Source organism: Juglans microcarpa x Juglans regia, chromosome 5S (assembly GCF_004785595.1).
Source record: "Juglans microcarpa x Juglans regia isolate MS1-56 chromosome 5S, Jm3101_v1.0, whole genome shotgun sequence".
NCBI lineage: Eukaryota > Viridiplantae > Streptophyta > Magnoliopsida > Fagales > Juglandaceae > Juglans > Juglans microcarpa x Juglans regia.
In genome coordinates this window covers 7,791,484-7,812,954 of record NC_054603.1, presented here as the reverse complement: position 1 = coordinate 7,812,954, position 21,471 = coordinate 7,791,484, and the positions used below count along the sequence as shown (strand labels likewise).

The window sequence follows — 21,471 nt, the reverse complement described above, 5'->3', positions numbered from 1 at the left end:
AGCTAATATTTGTTGCCTGTATAAAAGGAAGAATAAGAACCATGTTATTTGTCTTCATCTGAGACAGTGTCTCCTAAAGGTATTTCAAAAAAATCATGTGTGCTAAAACCAGGTGATCGTGAATCTTCTCTTGCGTCAAATCTCTTAAGCTGAAACTGTCGTGGGCTTGCCAACACTCGAACAGTTTAAGGCATTTGCCATATGATAAAGAAATATAAGACAAAGTTGTTTTCTTAATGGAGACAACCTCGTTTGGTTATACAAATGAGGTGAGATGAGAAATGTATAAATAGTAATGAAATAATTTGAGTTAAGGCTTTTATGAGGTTTTGAAAAATGAGACAGAAAAAGTTGAAAAAAATTATAAAGTTAAAAGAAGGGTAGAATATAATTTTTATTTTGGGATTTGAATTGAATTTTTTTTTATTTGAAAATTTGAAAAGTTGTAATAATTAGGTAATGATTAGATGAAAAAGTTAAAAATTTGAAATTGAAAAATGTTTGTGTTTGAATAATATTTGGATGTTGAGATGAGATGAGATAACATGATTTGAAAGATTTGTGAAACTAAACCAGGCCAAAACTACAGCCTTTCAAGTTGAAGTTGAGTTATAATAATTTAATAACTATTGATAGTGCGGGTTCTTGTGGTGGGTTGATTTTATTTTGGCATAATGATCTTGATATAAGTCTCATTAATTTATCTCTAAGACATATTCATGTTCAAGTTCAACCATAGAGCAGTTCCTCTTGTTGGTTTTCACTGGTTTTTACGGCATCCAATCACAAACAAAAGATTGGAGACTTGAGACTTAAGCAAATATTTAAGCTGGGGGATTTCTTCTCCTTGGATTGTAATAGGTGATTTTAATGAAATTTTAACTTCCTCTAAGAAAAAGGGTAGTGCTAGTAGATCAGTTAAACAAATGAAAGACTTTCAAACTACTTTGATGGATATAGTGGTTTGTGTGATATGGGCTATCAAGGATAAATTTACCTTGTGCATTAACCAAATGGATGACACATTTACATTGGAGAGATTGGATTGAACTTTTGCTAATAATGAGTGGCTTACTTCATTTGGAAGCACTCCTGCACAGATTATCCCAAATTTAATTTCAGATCACACTCCCATTTTGAGTTGCATTTCAGTCAATGGGGTTGAAAGTCACTATAGAAGGAAATTATAGAGATATGAGGCAGGTTGGAATCTGGATGATAATTGTAAAGGAGTCATTATGAATAGTTGGAACAATGGGGAACCACATTCTAATAGTTTGGAAGATCTCAAGTTGTTGATTAGCTTTAAAGGATTGGAGTAAAGGTAAATTTGCAAATGAAAGGAAAGAACTTCAGCAATTAGAGGCAAAAATAGAGGCATTGCAGAATGAGGTTTCTCAGGAATCTCGGACTGAGTTGAGAGCACTATAATGTGAAATAAACTTATTATTTGAGAATGATGATATGAAATGGAAGTAGACAACAAAAGTTGATTGGCTCAAATTTGGTAACAGAAACACAAAGTTTACCATAGTTGTGCCAACCAGAGGAGACGAATTAACCACATCAGTAAGATTGAAATAGAAACTGGAATGGTCCTGCATGAAGATAGTGATATCAAGGTTGCTTTCATACAATACTTCTCTAGTATTTTACTTTTGTTAGGGTTGTCCAACATCGGTTGTAGAAAAGACTGGTGGTCAATTTATAAGTATAAGGGAAAACCTCACCTCTTGAGTTAGCTTTTGAGGTTGAGAGTGGTCTAAGACTACCTAGTACTGGTATCAGAGCCCAGGTTTATTAATAGTCTCAAACCCAACGGTCCGTAGAAGAAACAGGTTATACTGTTCCGACCTAGGGCCCGATGTGTAGGGGGATTGTTGGGGTTGTCTCACATCAATTGTAGAATGGGTTGATGGTCAGTTTATAAGTGTGAAGAAAAGTCTCACCTCTTAAGCTAACTTTTAAAGTTGAGAAAGACCCAAGACCACCCAACAACTTCTTCAGAGGAGATGTGTGCGCGCACGGACGTGTATACATTCCTTTTGTACGTAAAAAAAAATGAACCTTCAAAAGTGTTAACGGTTCATGAAATTATATTAATTGATATGTCACATCTTAAACGACTTTACAATTGAGTTATGAAATTATTTAAAATGTATCACATTAATTGTTATAACTAAAAATAATAAAACTAAACTAAAACGTAAAAGCTCTCAAACTTAAAGATCCCTTGAGACTTAATCATTTAGGCCAAGCCTTCCTCCACCAAAGGAATTTAAAGAAACTATATGCACAATGTTCTGCTGGTAAATAAATTATAGATTCTAAAAATGAATAATTGAGTTTATTTATGTTGAGAAATAATCTCACATTGCCTGTGGACAAGGTTTTGGACATGTTTATAAGGAATAAGTAATCATCTCTTGTAGAACCGGTTTTATGAGATGAATTAGGCCCATAAATTTCTTCATAGTATCAGAGTCTGCCATAGAATGAATGGGGGCCCATACTACTTACTCCGTGACAAGGACCAAAAAAAAAAAATATTGGCCTGCACGTGAGGGGGTGTGTTGAGGAATAATCTCATATTACATGTGGATAAGGTCTTGAGCATGTTTATAAGGAATGAGCAATCTTCTTTTATTGAACCGATTTTATGAGATAAATTAGATCCATAAATTTCTTCAATCTGGTAGACATATTAGGTCATGAGTTAGAACTAGCAAACATACATTTATGCTTAGGAAAACCATTTGTACTAATCATTCTGTTAGCAATAATACACGTATCACTTAATAGGAATATAAAGCACAAAAATGTGTCCCCGACTCAAATGTAATGATTTTGAAATAGAGAAATATTTAAATAATAAAGAGATTCTATAAAATGAATATATAATTTAACGTGATTTGATATGACACGTTAAATTATAAAATTATTTTTATTACAAAATAAATTTAACGTATCATGTAAAATCATATTATTTATAAATTTATTTTTATAAAATTAATCGTGAAATAAACCAACTGTCGTGGACGCAAATCACAGCACAATATGTTCTTTCTGAAAATTATAAAATACAAAACAGCAAAAAGCATGCCCCTCGTTTCCGTGGAAGCTCGTGCAGGAGTGATCCTCACAATCACACCACCTCTCTCTCTATCATTTCTTTTTATTTTTCTTTTTCTCTAGGAAGGTTCAGAATTTTAAATCACCACATGACCATTTCCTTCTCTGCTTGAACCCCTCCCTCTCTCTCTCTCTCTCTCTGAGTCTTCGGTTATCCTTTTGTGGGTTTTCATGATTATATTTGCTATATTACCTTTCGAGGTTATCCTCTTAGCTTTTTTTTTTTTTTTTTTTTTTTTTGCTTGCTTTTAGTTGCTCTTATATTTGGTGAGTCCGATCCATGCGCCATTCAGTTCTTCCTTTTATCATTGTTTATGGGCTAGATGTTGATGTATTTCGCCGTTGAGTTGGTTTCAAGTTCCAGAAGCAATGGGTTTTGATGAGAAAAGCAACGAGGGTGAGGAACACAGCGAAGCTTCAAAAACAAAGACAAGAGCAAAAGCCGCCAGGGATGAAGAAAATGCTAGTACTGAACCAGGAAGGCTGGTATGGGAAATGAGTGAGGTTTCCATTTGTGCGACTGAGGATGAGGAAAATGAGGAAGGAAGGAAGATAGAATTAGGTCCTCAATACACTCTGAAGGAACAATTTGAGAAGGATAAGGTTTTGTTTATGCATGCGTTTATGCTTTTCATGAATCTTGTAATCTTTCATTTTGAGCATTGATTATAACTCGTGTAAGCCTTGTTTTGTGGTTATACAGGATGATGAGAGCTTGAAGAGATGGAAGGAACAACTTTTTGGAAGTGTAGACTTCAATTCTGTTGGAGGTAATCATTTTTTTTTTATCGAAATTTGTTTGTCACTTGTGAACTTTGTTTGGTTGCAGAGAAAATGGATGGGGGAAATATATAAGCTTGGAATCTTTCATTGTTGTGAGGTTCAATTTTTTTTTCTTTTTCTTTTTTGCTTGAAATTTGCAGTTATAACTTAATCATACGCTCTAGGAAAGTAGAGATCAGCAACGAAGCGTGGAAAATAATAAAAGATAGATTAATTTTTCCAGAATTAATTGTATGGCAATATAATTATATATTTTGAAACAATTTTGCTTCCAAATTTTCCTAGCTTTTGCTTTAAATCTCAACTGTTTGATGGCCAATCTGTGAAGTCTTATAATGAGGTGCATTTAAGCTTTTGCCTCTCATCTTCAGTGTCTAATTTTTGGCAATTCGGATGAGACACAAAATTCTCATTTCATCATTACAACTTTTTCAAATTCTCACACAAAATATAATAAACAATTCAACTTTTTGAAATCCTAAAACAATAATAATATTAAAAAATAATATTTTAAACTTTCATCTAAAACCAAAAATTCTCATCTCACTATCTAAAACTTTCATCTCATCATTAAATTAGTGTTTGTCAGTGTTTGACAGCTGGTTTGGATAGTGAGATGAGATGAGATAGTTTTAGATGAGTTGAATAAAATAATTTTAGAAATGGTTTGGGATTTGAAAAAATTGAATTGTTTGTTATATTTTGTGTGAAAATTTAGAAAAGTTGTAATGATAAGATAAGATGAGATAAAATCATCTCTGAATCCAAACAGGGCCAAGTTTTATCCTTTGAATGATGTAGAAACTCTAGAGCCGGAAGTGAAGATCCTTAACCTTGCAATAAAGTCCCTGGTAGACCTGATATCATTCTTCCAATTCCCGAGAGTGGGAAATCCAATGGCTTGTGGTTCACTTTGAAAGAAGGAAGCCGTTACAGCCTCAAGTTCACTTTCCAGGTCAACAATAACATTCTTTCAGGTCTCAGATACACCAACACTGTGTGAAAAACTGGAATAAAGGGTAATTCTTTCTTTCAACCACACAAATACTTGAACTCTCTGCTAAAGAATTAGTACTTTTACAGACCTTGGATTCATCTTTATTTTTGTTTTGTCTCATGAATCTTGTAAGCAGTGGACAGCACAAAAGAGATGATTGGAACCTTCAGTCCTCAGGCAGAGCCTTGCACACATGAGATGCATGAAGAGAGTACATTGTCCGATCTATTTGCAAGAGGGTCCTACTCAGCTAGAAGTAAGGTTGGTTCAATCAATTTTCTCTGTCGCCTTAGCCTTTGGTTTAATTACTTCCATTATGCCAAATAATTTGAAGGAAATTCTACTGCAAGAGACAAGTACATAAAGCTAGGCTAAGTTAATGCCTCTCCTACATATTCATAAATGAACTTAACCCTGTACATCCATCGAATTTGTTGTCAGGTTTCCTGTGCATTATAAATCATACACGTGAAATTCAAAATTGTGGGCCATCAAGTGTTGGAAAATTGAATGTTATGGCTCCAATTTGGACTTGTCTTACGTATCCTCCTCCTCCATTTGTTTTTCTCTATTTTCAGTTTGTTGATGATGATAAGTGCTATTTGGAGATCAATTACACATTCGATATTTGGAAAGATTGGCAGTCAGCTTAAGCTAATAAATCTTCCTTCAGAGGTGTTTTTTTTTAAGCTGAAATCTGCTGTCTGTGTTGACATGTTTCATTTCCAATATCGAATATATTTTTGAATCTGTATAAGACCAACACCTAAACAATGAAGAGAGGATTTTGTGGGGATAAAAGTGAAAGAAATTGATGTTATTTTTGTAGGTTATTGTTAAACAAAGTTGAGCTTTTGAGGGCCTCTCTCTCTCTCTCCAATTGTCATTATTATCAGCATTCTTGGGGGAGTCGTCACTAGTTGGGTTTATGTTAAGTTTTGTTTACGTGCTTTCATCTTGTTAAATAACAATTACCTTTAGGGGGCTTTTCAAGTTCAAATGTAGAAAATAAATGCTTTTAGTATAAAACAATTTCACGAAAAATAAACTTACAAATTAATGTTGTTTGATGTGTTACGTCATTTTGTGAAGTTAATTTTATTGTAAATTAGATCTATCAGATCATACAAATCTACGTTAATTTATAAGTTTATTTTTATAAAAAAAATTTATGAACTTAAACACTTCTCGTGACTTAAGTTCACCGAAGCATATTAACTTCTTCTATGTCCTGTTCTTATCATTATGGGGTTGCCTTGTTCCGTTCTTAGCTTCTTTGCATGTTTTCTTTCTCTTATTTTGGTTTTCTCATCCTTCATCATCTCACATGTGACTTTTCATTTTGGAATGGTAATTGTTTTAAATGATAGGAATTCTGTTGGTGGGTATATATCTAAGAATGAAGAATCTAGCAAAATTCCAATACAAACTCAAAGGCGAATTGATATTTTGTTAAAAAAAATTGCGATCCAAACTTTGATTATCATATCAAAAGGAAAAAAAATATTTATTTATTTTTTTTTTTGAATTATAAATATTTTTTTTATTAAACATGTTGTTTGTTCATTTTGACAACCTTATCATATTACTATATTTTATCATACTAATTTCCATCCTATTTTCTCATATTTAATTCCTCTCAACATGGACTATTTATCCATGCTATAAACGAATTAATCAATGTGATATTATTGTTGATGTTGTATTTTGCATGCTATTGGGCCAGGTCTCGGCAACTCGGGTCTTCAGAGTTGGGCCTCGATTGGTGCTGTGTGTCAGTCATTGGAAGTGGTCCGGTACGGCTGTACGGCGTCGGTTCTTACGTCAATGGTAATGAACAATATTTAAATGTAAAAAATAAAGAGATGAACACAGATTTTATGTGATTCGGCACTAGACCTACGTCCACGAAAGTTTGGGGAGAGGAGATTCCACTATAATAAGCTAGTTTACAGTCTATCATATCATTTCATTTCTCACTGTACAATGGAAGTTGTATAGCTATTTACTAGAGAATCAATTCTCTCTAGACGAAGAAGAAGTCCCCAAGTCCGAAGAAGTCGAAATCGCCCCAAAAAGAGAGTGGGAGATCTCAAAAATCCAAGAGTCCCAGAGGTCAGATCAAAAGTCCGTAGGTTTCCCTTGCCTTTTATCGTCTGCCCCCCACTTGCTTTAAGTCACTTCCTTCATTTTTCTCTCCTGACACCTTACAACTTACTTTACGTTACTTCTCCTTTTTTCCTATGCTGACATTGTTTTCTCATGCCTCCTGACACCACCTGCCTTAGTCCCTTTTTCTCCTCTCTCCTTCTCTCATTCTCTCAAACTTTATTTTTTAGTGAGTCTCCCCTCAATAGCTGGCCTATGACATTCTATGGGATAGGGAAAAACCTCCCTTACAATTTTATAATTCTATTCAATCACATATTTTCACTTAAATTTACATGTTACATTATGGACATCTTTGGACACTACAAAAATTTTCAAAATTCTTAGAACTTATTATAATTTCATTCACAAACATCACTCAAACACAAAATACCCTTTAATTTTTAATTTTTTCATATAATCATTACCTAATCATTATTCAAACACAAAAATCAATATAACTTTTATAAATTTCAAAACGAAACATAAAACTAATACAATTTTTACAAACTTAAAACAAAAATAATATTTAAACAATTTGTTAATTTTATAATATTTTCGTTCAATTGTTTTATCTATTTTTCCAAAATCGAATAAAATATCCTCATGCAAACAATTTCTTTACAATTCATAAAATATTGAGATACTCCAAGTGTTCAAACATGTCCTAAGACCTTATTCAAAGGTTAATTATCTCTTAATAAAGCACTATTAAGGACACGTATTTATGTAGTTTATAAAATAACGTATATCTATATCTTAAAAGAGAAATATTTTAGACACAAAGAAATTAGATAAAAGTAAATTCATAAAGTGATGTGATTTAATGTGATACACCAGATTGTAAAATTACTTTTGTCGTCAAATAGATCCAATAAATCACATAAAGCCAAATTGATATTGATATAGAGCTTCTTTGGGAATACAATTGTTCTTAAATATTCTCAAATTATTTTATTATTATTCACAATTTATTTATTACCATTCATTACTTTTTATAAACTATTTAACTAATATTCACAGGTATTCAAAGATATTAAGGTCTCATTTAGTTAGACAAATGAGATAAAATAAGATGAGATAAAAGTTAAAAGTTAAATAAAATATTGTTAGAATATATTTTTTAATATAATTTTTATTTTAAAATTTTAAAATATTGAATTATTTATTATATCTTATATAAAAATTTTAAAAATTGTAATAATTATATGAGATGAGATAGTTTGATTTGTATAACCAAACCACGTCTTAATATCCAAACGAGCCCGTGGTGAGAACAAAAAAACGAAAAAGAAAACGGGCCATACTTGTGTACTTCTCCAAGCCCGTAGACTGCCCTGAGTTGAAGCCCATGACTAGCTAGCTTTCCCATCGGGGGTGCTATCCACAGGCTCGATCTGTCAAAGACCGATCTTAGCAGAGCGTTCTCGACGAGCGGCCCTCACGACTCGTTCCGAGCTACCGGTGACCGACTTTCGGAGAAATCAAAAGGAGCTGAGCTTCTCACTTCACTCAGCTTTTAAGTATCGTTCTCGGGTTCGTTGATCAATTATCTTTAAGTTATTAAATCCTTTATTTAAATCTTTTGCTTGCGCTCTTTCCCCAGCTTTTTCTGTCGCGAAAACCCTAGAACGTTGAAACAATATAGCTTGGTTTCCTAGCAAGTTGAGGGTAAATAAATGAATGGGAACTCTCGAGTTTTATTTTGCAACCAAACGGAGGAGTTAGTTTTGCGCTTAATAAATGGAAACGCTTTGTTCTTCATCTTTAGCAATTTTTATTTATTTTATTTTATTTTTAGTTCGCGTTTTTTGTTCTTAGTATCATTGTTTTTAGATTTAATGCACTTGAATTAATTAAATGAATGCCTTATAAAATGTACAGGTTGGTGAAAATTAGTGTTCATATAAGCTGGTTGAACCTTGATAGGAATGAAGCCGAAGAGAGAAAATGATAATTTGGTGGATCATGAGGAAGGGTTCGATTCAGAATCGAAGAGGCGGAAAGTGGTAGAGGAGTCATCTCCGTCCCCGCCTCCTATTCCCATTGTGAATCCTCTTGCTGGACTAGCAAATTATGACGATGATGATGAGGAGGATGAAAATCAGTGGCGAAGGGCTGAGGAAAGTAGTGATCGAAGGGTTGAGCAAAATGGAAATGGAGGTGATCAACAGGAGGACGAGGACGACGAGGATGAACATGAGCAAGGATACAGTCAAGGAAAGCGAAGCCGTGAGGTTGAGCGCCGTAGGGACTGTCCATATCTTGACACTGTTAATCGTCAGGTATGCTAGTTTTGGATTCTAAACAATTTAACAGCACTATGGGGGAATTTCTATGTTGCTTGCCTATGTATGTGTCTGTTACTTTACTCAATACTAAAACCTCGTTTGCATTCAAAACCCACCTCAACTCATTTCATCTCATTATTACAACTTTCTCAAATTCTCACACAAAATATAATAAATAATTCAACTTTTTCAAATCCCAAAATAACTTTTTCAAATTCCCACACAAAATATAATAAACAATTCAACTTTTATTCTACTATTCACAAATTATCTCAACTCATGTCTAAATCCAAACCACTAAGTGTCTTGCTTTTGTTGTTTTTAAATGTTTTTCAGGTTGTGTCTTGATTTTGAGAATTATTTTCCTTCGTGTGTCAAATTTCTAGTATATCTATTCTAACTATTGGCATACATCTATGTAAATGCATTCCCAGTCCTTGTGTGTATTGTTTCTCAATTAGATAGTAGTCCTTTTTTTTAACTTTTGTTTGTGGTCGGTCTTCTCTGTTTTGCAGGTTTTGGATTTTGATTTTGAAAAGTTCTGCTCTGTTTCCCTGTCAAATTTGAATGTGTATGCATGTTTGGTCTGTGGAAAGTACTATCAAGGAAGAGGGAAAAAGTCTCATGCATACACTCACAGCCTTGAAGCAGGCCATCATGTTTATATCAATCTTCGAACTGAGCAGGTTTATTGCCTTCCCGATGGATATGAAATTGACGACCCCTCATTGGATGACATTCGGCATGTCTTGAGTCCAAGGTGTGCTTATGGTTTGTTTATGTGCTTTGACTTTATTCCTTCTCTATTTCCATATATTATTGTTATGTTATATTTAAGAGTTAGGGTTTTTCATCGCATGCAATTGCCCATATTTTACCTATGTTCTAATTGAAAATTTCAGTTTACTGAATTAGGTACTTTTAAGCACTTAGTTTTATTCTTCTGCTGTTTTCTGGCTACCTTATATGCAGGTTTACTAAAGAAATAGTTGAACAACTTGACAAGAACAAACAATGGTCTAGGGCACTTGATGGCTCTGATTACCTCCCAGGAATGGTACCTATCTTTGGCAATATGCAAAATTGCATCTCTGTTTTACTGTTAGAGATGTCATAAGATGTTAACTGAAAAGTGATAATAATGCCTGTGATAAATTGCAGGTGGGTCTTAACAACATTAAGGAGACAGATTTTGTGAATGTCATAATACAATCTTTGATGAGAGTTACTCCTTTACGGAATTTTTTTCTTATCCCCGAAAATTATAAGCACAGTAAATCTCTACTTGTTCATCGATTTGGAGAACTCACACGAAAGATTTGGCACTCACGAAACTTTAAAGGACAGGTTTGATTCCACTGATTGTCACTTCGAATTAATGGTTCCAAAACATGAAATTCGTATTAATAATTTTTAATGTTTTCAGGTGAGCCCACATGAGTTTCTGCAGGCAGTTATGAAAGCAAGTAAAAAACGGTTTCGGATAGGTGCGCAGTCAGACCCAGTCGAATTCATGTCATGGCTTCTTAACACGCTTCATTCCGATCTTAAAACGAAGAAAAATAGAAGCATTATCTATGATTGCTTTCAGGTTGTTTATGTCGTCCTTTTCTTGTTCACGTCATTTGTTTGTAGCTGGGTATTCGCTGGTGCTTATCTTAAATCTACTGTATACTTGATAGGGTGAATTGGAGGTTGTCAAAGAGATTCATAACAAAGCTCTTACCGAGAAGAAAGAATACGGTAATGATCAGAATGCTGTTTCCAAACACACAGGTGGCGGAACTGAACTTGAAGCAGCTGTGACTGAAACTTCCAGAATGCCATTTTTAATGCTTGGACTAGATTTGCCCCCACCTCCTCTTTTCCAAGATGTCATGGAGAAAAACATAATACCCCAGGTAGTTTTTTATTTCATTATTACCTTGTTTCCAAATAAATGGGATATATATTTGCTGCCGTCCTTGGAAGATTTTTTTGTTTTTCTTTTTGAAGTTTTTTTCCCACTATAAGGTTTGATTCGAATCAACTAAGGGTTGTGAATTCTTTTAACACAGTTCTTTAGTAATTAGAAAAGTGAGATGACAAGGGTGACATGGAAAGAGGGGTTAGTATGCTTGTTTTATGTCTCAACATACATAGGCAACATTCAGAGCCATTTTAGTAGTGTGTCAAAGATAAAGAGCCAATGATAGTTCTCTAAAGTGACTTGGAATTGGTGAATCCTTTAAGGCTCTGTTTGGTTCTCAAAAAATTAACATGAAACTGAAAGGTGGGAGAGTTGTTAACTTGTGTCTTTTCTTTGATCTACGTATGCTTCATTCTACACCACTTTGGTTCTGTATGTAAGTTTTAAATTTTTTTGTTTTATAAATTCAAACAACTTGCATACGGAACCAAAAATTGTTTGAAATTGGTGTGGCCTTATTTATTTAAAAAGTAAAGGATCACACGCAACAATGCATTCATTGGGAGAACTTGGGGATTTTATCTTTAGTACTTTGAGTTTGTGGGCTAAAGCTTTTGTAATGGAAGATAATTTCCGGGATCAGTTTTAGTTTTCCTTTCGTTTTTGGAAAGTAGTAGGTATTTCCTTTGTATACATCCCGTGTACAAGCTTATGCCTATTTCTTGGGAATAAAATCTTTTATTACTTATCAAGAAAAAAAACGCATTACCACCAATGAGATTTGGCTCAAATGGTGCTTCCTCCTCCCTCAAGAACAGGGTGGAAGGTGAATTCGTGGATTCAAGATCAATCGGATGCGTGTACTACTTGCCAATGAGAAAAATAGATTTAGAAAAGTTTTGACTGCAACACCAAACATCTGCATCATTGTTTAATGAATATTATTTGCAGGATCAAAGTGGCCTACTTTGTACTGTATTTTAGGGAAATGAACTTCAAAGATACTAGTACAAAAGGATTTTTGTGGGTTTCTCTTTATTTTCTTAGTACTGTTTCTTGTGGATCAAATTTTGCATCTGATTTTATTATAGGTTCCGCTCTTCAACATCCTGAAGAAGTTTGATGGTGAAACAGTCACTGAGGTTGTCCGTCCTCGGATAGCAAGGATGAGATATCGTGTCACCAGATTACCCCAGTATGTAATTCTCCACATGCGTCGATTTACAAAGAACAACTTTTTTGTGGAAAAGAACCCTACATTAGGTAAGCTTTCATTAATATATCATAATGTGGAATTTGCCAGCTCATTTGCCTTGTGCTAATGATGTTCTTGCTTATCGCAGTCAACTTTCCTGTGAAGAATCTGGAGTTGAAGGATTACATTCCCTTGCCAACACCTAAAGAGAATGAGAAACTACGTTCAAAGTATGATTTGATTGCCAATATTGTTCATGATGGTAAACCGGATGAAGGGTTCTACAGGGTATTTGTGCAGCGGAAGTCAGAAGAACTATGGTAACTCCGAATTTCTTATATTTTCATACATTTTTGTCTGAAAATGTAACAAATATTGTAACCGACACTGATGACGATCAATATTTTCAGGTATGAGATGCAGGATCTGCATGTTTCAGAAACACTTCCTCAAATGGTTGCACTCTCTGAGACGTATATGCAGATTTATGAGCAGCAGCACTAATGTAGTGATTATTGGTTGTTTATGATGTTTAAGCAAACGCAGTGTAATTTGTTTCCAATGGATGGTGAAATGTGATGATAGAAAGAGCATTAACCTTTTGGAGAGGGTGATATGTCGATATATGGAGGAAGCTGCCGGACACAAGAAAAAGCCGATTGGTTCTATGAAAATTGAGGCCATCATCTTTGTGTCTCCTGAGATTATCTAAAGCACCAATCCATTTGGTAGTTTTGGCTGTAAAACCGTCCTTACATTGTCATGAAAGAATTCTGTAGGTAAAATCTTTTGTAGTATCAGAATTTTTGACAGTCTGTATTGATGATTACGATATTGTCTGGCTATGATTTTTGTTCAAATGTCCTTGAGAAATTGAAGATGTTTTTTTTGAAAAAATTCACAAACCTTTGTCACAGTACCACTCAATTTGCATTCATCCTCTCTAAACTATGAGTTTTGGCAGTTACCTCCCCAAAAGAAAAAAAAAATTGCAATATATATCCTTCTCACAAAGGACAAAATGAATCATAGAATTTCTAAGACAAAATATCATAATTAAAATCAAAATAAAAAAGTTACTTTAAATATATATATATTTGAAATTATTATTATTTTTTAAATTAAAAAAACAATTCATTTTTTTATGTTTTTCTTTTATTTTTTTAACTATTTTAAAAATATTAATTTTTTTCATATTTGTTGGTTTTTTATTTTTATTTTTAATTGTATTAAGAATATTTATGTCAAAATTATTTTTATGGATGGGGTAGATTATAATTTCTTTTTTACAGTTTTAGAGAGTCGATAATGAAATGAAATGAGATGGTTTTAAGATATTCTCATATATTTTAAAATGGATACTCCCATATATCTTAAAATGGATAGTGATTGTTCATCTAAGATAATGCCTCAGTGGGTGTCAAGATATTCATTACTATTTATTATTTTATTATTATTTTTTACTTACATTCATTACTATTCACTACTTTTTCATTACTGTTTCACTACTATTCATTACTTTTTTACTATTATTCACTTCTTTTTCATTACTTGTTCACTATTATTTACAGAATACCTCAGAATACCTCACTACCTAAAATTGAATAAAATATTATTAGAATATTATTTTTTAATATTATTATTTTGAAGTTTGAAAAAGTTGAATTATTTATTATATTTTGTGTATGAATTTAGAAAAAAATGTAATAATGAGATGATATAAAACTATTTCTGTATCAAAACGAACGGAACTAATTGATAATTTGAGTAGGTTTTATTTATTTTTTGCATGATAATATGAGTGCCCTTGTGTCCTCTAGATAGCGCCACCAACGTTGAATCAAAGTATGCCTCGCGTTCAACATCAAGGAGTCGAGCTGATCTCTCACGTTGAGAATATTCGTCATTTTAAAATGCGATATCAACACCAATGATACCATTCCCAATAGAGCTATACTACGGATCAATCACTGTTTACGACTAATCTATAGCACATATATTTTTTTTTCCATTCTTTGAATGCATTTTTTTTTATTTCTTTTAAATGTTCTCTCTCATCAAGCTCTCTCTCTCCTTCCTCTCTCTCTCTCATCAGTTCGGATCTCTCTCTCATCAATTCTCTCACTCCTCAGGTCTCTCTCTCTCATTAGGTCTCTCTTATCAGGTCTCTCTCTCATTAGGTCTCTCTCATAACCTGATAGTATTTCAACTTCGGAGGCTTGGGATGAGTGGTTTGGCTCATGCCACGTAAGGTGTGGTTTGACTCATGCCAAACGGTAGTTGATATAAAGTGTTTTTTTTCCCAATATCATCGGTCATATTAATGTGCAAATTGCGTCTTATCGACTATCAGGAATAATTATCAATCAATGCAGTTAGTGGAGGCACATTTTAACTACATTTACAACATTTTATAAGTTGGGAATACGGTAGTTTGGAAGATTAGAGTTTCATACATTTTGTCCACAAGGAATCAAGACATTCACTAAGGTTGTAATTCGTTGAGAATATCATTACTCATTTTAAAATAACAAGTAATTATTAGTTTATCTCAAAGTAGAGTATCCGATACGTAATACTCTCATCTTATCATAAAATGTTATGTCAATTAAAATTGATATATATATATAAGCTATTTTAGTACATGGCCTATAAAAATACCACGCCATCTATATATTTAGAATACCTGATAATTTTTCAAGAGATCTATCCTCTAATTTAGATTTCAGACCATGATCAAGTGATAGTCAGAAAATATTAACTATCTAATTTTTTGCCGTAAACAAGATCACATTCTATCCGTTTATAAAATTGAATTGCATACAAGCAATGTGTATTCTCTAGAAACTCACTCCTACCTATAACCACGCCATCGTCCTAATAGGAAAACTGTATAAATCAGTAAGAAAAGAAAGGAACTTTGACTTTGGAGTTAGTAAGATTGGAGTATTTGACACGGAGACCTAAGCAATGGGCGGAATGAAGGGCCATTGAAAGTCAAATCCTGGAATTGCCTTCACCGGAGAACGTTGGTAACAACTGTCTACCAATTCCAATTTCCATGACAGATTCAAACAGAGGGGAGGCTTAAAACATGCATTGACTTAGACCTGTAGGAAAGAGACTCCTTTGTCGTTAGTTATTAACATGAATAATTTTATTTATCATTTTCATATACCATATATTATATATTTTTTAATTTTTTTATATATAATAAATATGTAATGTATAGATAATAAATAAATAAAAAATTTAGATATAAGTTTCATATTCTTACACATTATTTAAAAATATATAATTTTATTCATTTATCTTCATATTTCATAAAATATATAAAGTGGTGTGTAGAGTATGAGACTTTTATATAATATTTTTTATACATAAAATAATTTAATTAATTTAAAAAAATAAAATAAAATAAATAAATAATTTTAAAATATATAAAATATATGATGCGGAATGATGAATTCGAGGAACTCTATTAATATAAGAGTACGTCTTGCTGCAGAAAGGCCCAAATGCAATGTCCCCGCGGCGCACGTTTTTTTTTTTCTTTTCTATTTTTTCAATGTTTCTATTTTTTTTCTTTTCTTTTTTAAATAAAATAATTTTAAATAAAATTAACCCACTATTTCGTACTGATCTTCGTGCAATTCTTTTTTTTTTTTCGCAAGCTTGCTTCTTTCTGTCTGTGAGAGAGGAAAATGGAAAGGAGGTGCAAAATGATAAACATAGTTACTTTTTCACAACACTTGCGCGACATTATTTTAGAAATATTTTTGTAAAACTTGTTATAAAAATAATATAATTTTATAAAAATATTCTTATTTTACAGAGTAATATTAGGTATAAGTTTAAAATAAATAAGTCATGCAAATTATTTAAAAAAAAATAGATCTCACTAATAAAAAATAATTATTTTTATACTTTTTCGAGATGAGATCTACTTTTTTATAAAAGCTTGATAGTGATTTGTCTATTTGAGATTTGTACATATTATTTTTCTATTTTATAACATATATTATAAAATATATTATAAAACGTATTATATGGATATCATTAATATTTAAAAATATTTTTGTTGGGAGATTTTTATGCAAGCTCTCCCAATTTTTCTTTTAAAATAATTTTCAAAACTTTTTCTTTCTTTAAAAAATACCCTTAGGGATCTCCAAAAATAGTTTTGACTTTTGACTTCAAAGTTCAAACCATACATGGTAAGGACCACGTCAGGTGCACCTCGTACCTCGGTGCTTAAAGCATTAAGCAAACGTGGCCGTTCCATAGAATGTTTCTTAATATAATTTCTTTATTAAGCACTTGTCCTTAGTCATTAATTAATAGATTAATTCTAGATGCAGTTCTTAAGTGTACAATTTTTCGTGTACTTATTTTAAAACAAATGATTTATCTATTTTTTAAATAAAAGTATGCAAAATTTGAATATTTTAGAACTAAAAATATCATTTTTTTTAATTAATAATCATCGATTTATCATCTAATCTTTTATGTTTTAAAGTTTAATATGGAATGTGATGTTGGGCTTTCAAAACAAATTCATTTATTAACTTAGAAAATTAGGCATGTTTGGACACTACAAGAGTTTTCAAAACTTATCGTAATTTTATTTCTAAACATGACTTAAACATAAAATATTTTTTAATTTTAAATTTTCAACATTTTCATCTAGTTATTATTTAATCATTATTCAAACATAAAAATCAATGTAATTTTCACAAATTTCAAAACAAAATACAAAAATCAATATAACTTTTACAATTTTTTTTAAAAAATAATAATATTGAAGGTTTAAACAATTTTTTAACTTTATAATATTTTTATTCAACTTTTATAAAATATTTTTTCAAAATTCAATAAAACATCTCTACTCAAATTATTTCACTATTATTACTAGAAAAGAAAGTTTTACTTACTACATCATTATTTTATTTTTATCTCATAACGATTAAGATTTATTTTCTTTCAATTTTTAAATTTATTTATTTCTTCAAAATATGACATCTAAAAGTAACAAAAAAGTATTGCATTTATAAAGATAAAATGAAAATAAGACAGGAACATGCTCATTTTATATCTATATGTAGATTCTGGATTTGGTGAGACATCCTTTCATAATTTTTTTTTTTTTTTTTTTAAGAAAATAACACTGCAACGACAAAATCTGAACAAATTTTGAACAAGTCACTCTATTATAAATTAATTAACGGTAACGTATGAGGCTTTGCAAGACTGCATATAAATTATTAGAGAATTGATATAATTATAAAGAATATCATATAAAAATAAATCTATACGACACATTGTATCAATTTTATAATAAAAATAATTTTAAAATTTAACTTATCAAGTACGTTAATTTATAAATTTATATTTAATAAAATTTCTTTGCTTCATACTTAAAATATTTTTGAAATTATAAAACTAGTGCAGAAAAATTTACGGAGAGTCAGCTGCGGAATATGAAACAGTATCATGAACAGTACTGTTTCTGGAGCATCACGTGTGAAAATCACGTGACCCACAGCCCCGTAAGACTTTGGGACTTTGAGTTCCGAAATCAAAATAAACGCCGTTCTCTCTCACTTTTCTGAGCCAAGGAGACGTGGTAGATCAGGCGAACCTCTCTACCTGGTGAGTGCTGCCTCTCACATATATATACTTTCTTCCTTGTCTAAATTTGTGGTTCCGAAGCCTCTCTTCCTACTCTCTTTGCCAATAAGATCAGTACCTTCCGTAAAGCTAGCTAGATTATCAGAGCGAAAATGGAGGGCGCCGAGGAGATGAAGAACTTCACCAAGGCATGGCTTTCAGTCTTCGTATCTCTGTGCTACTGCTATGCCATAGGTAAGTTTGTTCCCAGAGGATTTCCAAGACTCTTTGGTTTGCTCCCCATCGTTTGCCTCTTTCTTGTCCTTCCTCTTAACATCTCCTCCATTCACCTGGGAGGCATCACTGCTTTCTTTGTTGCTTGGCTTGCCAACTTTAAGCTTTTGCTCTTTGCTTTTGGTAAAGGACCTTTATCCTCCAACACTTCAATCTCTCTTAGGCGCTTCGTTGCGATTGCTTGTTTGCCCATTAAGGTCCGACAAAACCCTGCTCCTAAATCGCAATCAAATGGCCAAAATGGTACTCATAGTCCGGATCGAAAATCACATTCCAATGGCAAAACAAAAGAAAACCCAGTTCCTGAAAAGCCTAAAATGGGACAGAAATCGCCTCTGAACTACGCAACAAAGGGTCTGTTATTGGCAATGTTGGTTCGAGTCTATGACTACAGTGAGCATATTCATCCAACCGTCTTACTCATTCTATATTGCTTTCACATATATTTCTGCCTCGAAATCATCCTGGCCATGTTCGCAGCACTGGCTCGAACCCTCCTGGGTCTCGAGCTCGAGCCACAGTTCGACGAGCCGTACCTGTCTACCTCGTTGCAGGACTTCTGGGGCAGGCGATGGAACATCATGGTCACCGGCATCCTACGACCGACTGTATACGAACCCGTCCTCCACGTCGCGACTCGCGTGATGGGAAACCGCAGGTGGGCATCACTACCGGCCGTACTCGGTACCTTTGTCATATCGGCGCTCATGCACGAGCTGATTTTCTACTACCTGGGCCGTGTGTGGCCCACCTGGGAGATCACGGGATTCTTCCTCCTCCACGGGGTGTGTCTGATGGTCGAGATCGCTTTGAAGAAGGCTATCGCTGGAAGGTTCAGGTTACCGACGATGATAGCACGGCCCCTGACCATCGGATTCGTTATGGTAACCGGATTCTGGCTGTTCTTCCCCCAGCTCCTCCGGTGTAAGGCTGATGTTAGGGCGTTTGAGGAGTACGCGGCTGCAGGCGCGTTTTTTAAGAATGCTTTTCATGGTCTAACTTGGACGGCTCTCAATACGTCATCAACCCTGTAAACTAATGTAGGTCTCGGACATACTCTCATAAGTCAGTTCATCGGACGGTTTAAAATTAGAACTTAATTGCATCGAACGGCATAATTCGATCGAGGAATTTTGTACACTCATTTATTAGTGGAGAATTTCAACAGTCTTCTACATATGACCTCTTCTAATCAATGCGTGATTTGCTCTTTTTAAATGGTGAAAGTTTTATCGTCTTATTTTAATTTATTTAATTATTATAATTTTTTTAAATGTTTATATAAAATATAATAAATAATTTAATCTTTTTAAATTTTAAAATAATAATAATATTAAAAAATAATAATATCAAATGTGAAATGCACGATGATTGTATAACTGGAAGGTTAAAAAAGAAGTGTCGTATTTCGTTAGCTATTTGCTATTGCTGTGACCATCATTATACCCTCAATATTAGCATTTCTGAGGTTTGTCTTTAATGAGAGTTATTATATTTTTTGTAAAACATATCATTCACATCACTTAAATGATAAAATTTAATGTGTAAGATTTAAATTTTAAAATTTGTCTTCTAAATTAAATTTTGTTATACAGGAGCTTTATTAAATGTATTATCAATTTCGATTTATAATTTTTCATATAATAATAATAATCAACCAACATTGGGGTTTTCTTTTGGAATTAGTGCAAGAAAATGAGTGATAATTTCGATCATGAAGGTGTTGATAATGTAACGAGAGGTGTCAAACAAGAAAAGTTTCTATCGGGTTAGTTTGGATAATGAGTTAAGATGATCTGTAAATAGTAATAAATTAATTTGTACTAAAATATTTTATAGAATTTTGAGAAATGAGAGAAAAAAAATTAAATAAAAATAGAATAAAGTTAAAATATTATTATAATATAATTTTTGTTTTGGTATTTGAAAAAGTTATAATGATTAAATAACAATTACATGAAAAAATTGAAAAATTAAATTAAAAAGTGTTTGTGTGTGTTTGTGGTGTTTGGATATGAAAATAAAATAATATAGGATGAGATGAGTTTGAAAGATTTTGCTATTTAAACAAGGCCTAATTGTTGTGACCATAGCCCTGTATTTATAGAGGTAATATTGGTGCCACTTCTTGAAGAAGACAAGCACCAACTCAGGCAACTCTCCGCCAATAATCAAACAAAACTACACCTTCCATGACAAAGGGTAGTGCTACTGTGCCGCCTAGCGGCGTGTCTACTGGTACAAATTTTATTTTTTATTTTTTTATTTTTTTTTCTTTGCATGTTTTTTTAAAGAAATGTAAAGGAGAAGGGTTCCATTGTATGATTAGTCATATTCTTTTTCCAAAGGAAAATATTCCCTTTTTTTGCTTTGACCACAAATTAATTATTATTCCTTAATGGTATTCTCATGCCTTTTTCTTCCCATCTTTCTCACAGATCGAAGTTGTTTGGCATCATTGTTAATTAATTAAAGACTGGACATACACATGGGGCGGGGCCTCTTCGGAGTGACTATACTTCCAAAAATGGTGCATGTGAAAGAAGCTGTTTCGATAATAGAGAAAACTAATTTATCTCTCAAGTTGTACCGTTTAATTTGACTACTTGATAAAAATTTATTTTTTATTTTTACTTAGTGATTAAGAAAGTAATTTTAAGTATATTGAGATATTTTTTTATTTTTTAAATATTTAAATATATTAAAAAATAAAAAAAAAATCTAAAAAATATCAAGCGGTCAACTTGAGTAGGCTACTCTAAACGGCAGAGTAACCCGACTCTTTAATAATTATCTCTCACTTTTAGTACTGGTTGTTGAGGATAGTCTGTGACTACGTATGTGTGACAATGGAAAGATGCAAATTATTTTGTCTGAAAGAGAAATATTCTAGTCACTGAGAAATTTTATAAAAGTAAATGTATAAATTGACGTGATACATTAGATTGTAAAATTATTTTTATTCTTTATATGAAGATATATCAATTTGTAAATTTTTTTTGTGATTTTTTTTTTTTTTTTTGCTGCAGCACTTTATGAAAATAGTTGTTTTTGAATGAAAAGATTAGAAGAATCAAGAAGAATGAATGGTCCCATTGTAGATCTCTTGGCC

At 32.5% G+C, this 21,471-nt stretch overlaps 2 protein-coding genes and 1 pseudogene across 6 annotated transcripts; all 3 read left to right on the top strand.

Annotated features, from left to right (window-relative positions):
- Positions 1-3,465: 3,465 nt before the first annotated feature.
- On the top strand, positions 3,466-5,565 carry LOC121268282 (annotated as a pseudogene).
- A 2,866-nt stretch (positions 5,566-8,431) lies between these two features.
- On the top strand, positions 8,432-13,377 carry LOC121268242 (U4/U6.U5 tri-snRNP-associated protein 2-like). Of its 3 annotated transcripts, none has more exons than XM_041172417.1 (10): positions 8,432-8,551; positions 8,945-9,345; positions 9,867-10,111; positions 10,324-10,408; positions 10,513-10,698; positions 10,778-10,942; positions 11,034-11,252; positions 12,352-12,523; positions 12,604-12,775; positions 12,866-13,377. In XM_041172417.1, exons 2-10 carry the CDS (start codon positions 8,992-8,994, stop codon positions 12,957-12,959), a joined length of 1,692 nt encoding a protein of 563 aa, XP_041028351.1. In that variant the 5' UTR covers positions 8,432-8,551; positions 8,945-8,991; the 3' UTR covers positions 12,960-13,377. The 3 variants fall into 3 exon arrangements, with proteins under 3 accessions (XP_041028351.1, XP_041028350.1, XP_041028352.1); XM_041172416.1 differs by having other exon boundaries at positions 8,441-8,596; XM_041172418.1 differs by lacking the exon at positions 8,432-8,551 and adding an exon at positions 8,634-8,731.
- Positions 13,378-18,024: 4,647 nt separating this feature from the next.
- LOC121268260 (acyl-CoA--sterol O-acyltransferase 1-like) lies at positions 18,025-19,536 on the top strand. Of its 3 annotated transcripts, none has more exons than XM_041172446.1 (2): positions 18,025-18,320; positions 18,489-19,536. In XM_041172446.1, the coding sequence occupies exons 1-2, from the start codon at positions 18,239-18,241 to the stop codon at positions 19,391-19,393; spliced, it is 987 nt and encodes a 328-aa protein (XP_041028380.1). In that variant the 5' UTR covers positions 18,025-18,238; the 3' UTR covers positions 19,394-19,536. The 3 variants fall into 3 exon arrangements, with proteins under 3 accessions (XP_041028380.1, XP_041028379.1, XP_041028378.1); XM_041172445.1 differs by having other exon boundaries at positions 18,027-18,752; positions 18,840-19,536; XM_041172444.1 differs by having other exon boundaries at positions 18,033-19,536.
- Positions 19,537-21,471: the final 1,935 nt, after the last annotated feature.

What these genes read in the sequence shown, in the direction of transcription:
- LOC121268242 (XM_041172417.1), top strand. Translation starts at nt 8,992, where the DNA reads ATGAAGCCGAAGAGAGAAAATGATAATTTGGTGGATCATGAGGAAGGG. An exon ending in TTGACACTGTTAATCGTCAG is followed by an intron (nt 9,346 to 9,866) that starts GTATGCTAGTTT and finishes TCTGTTTTGCAG; the next exon opens with GTTTTGGATTTTGATTTTGA. An exon ending in CACGAAACTTTAAAGGACAG is followed by an intron (nt 10,699 to 10,777) that starts GTTTGATTCCAC and finishes TAATGTTTTCAG; the next exon opens with GTGAGCCCACATGAGTTTCT.
- LOC121268260 (XM_041172444.1), top strand. Translation starts at nt 18,239, where the DNA reads ATGGAGGGCGCCGAGGAGATGAAGAACTTCACCAAGGCATGGCTTTCA.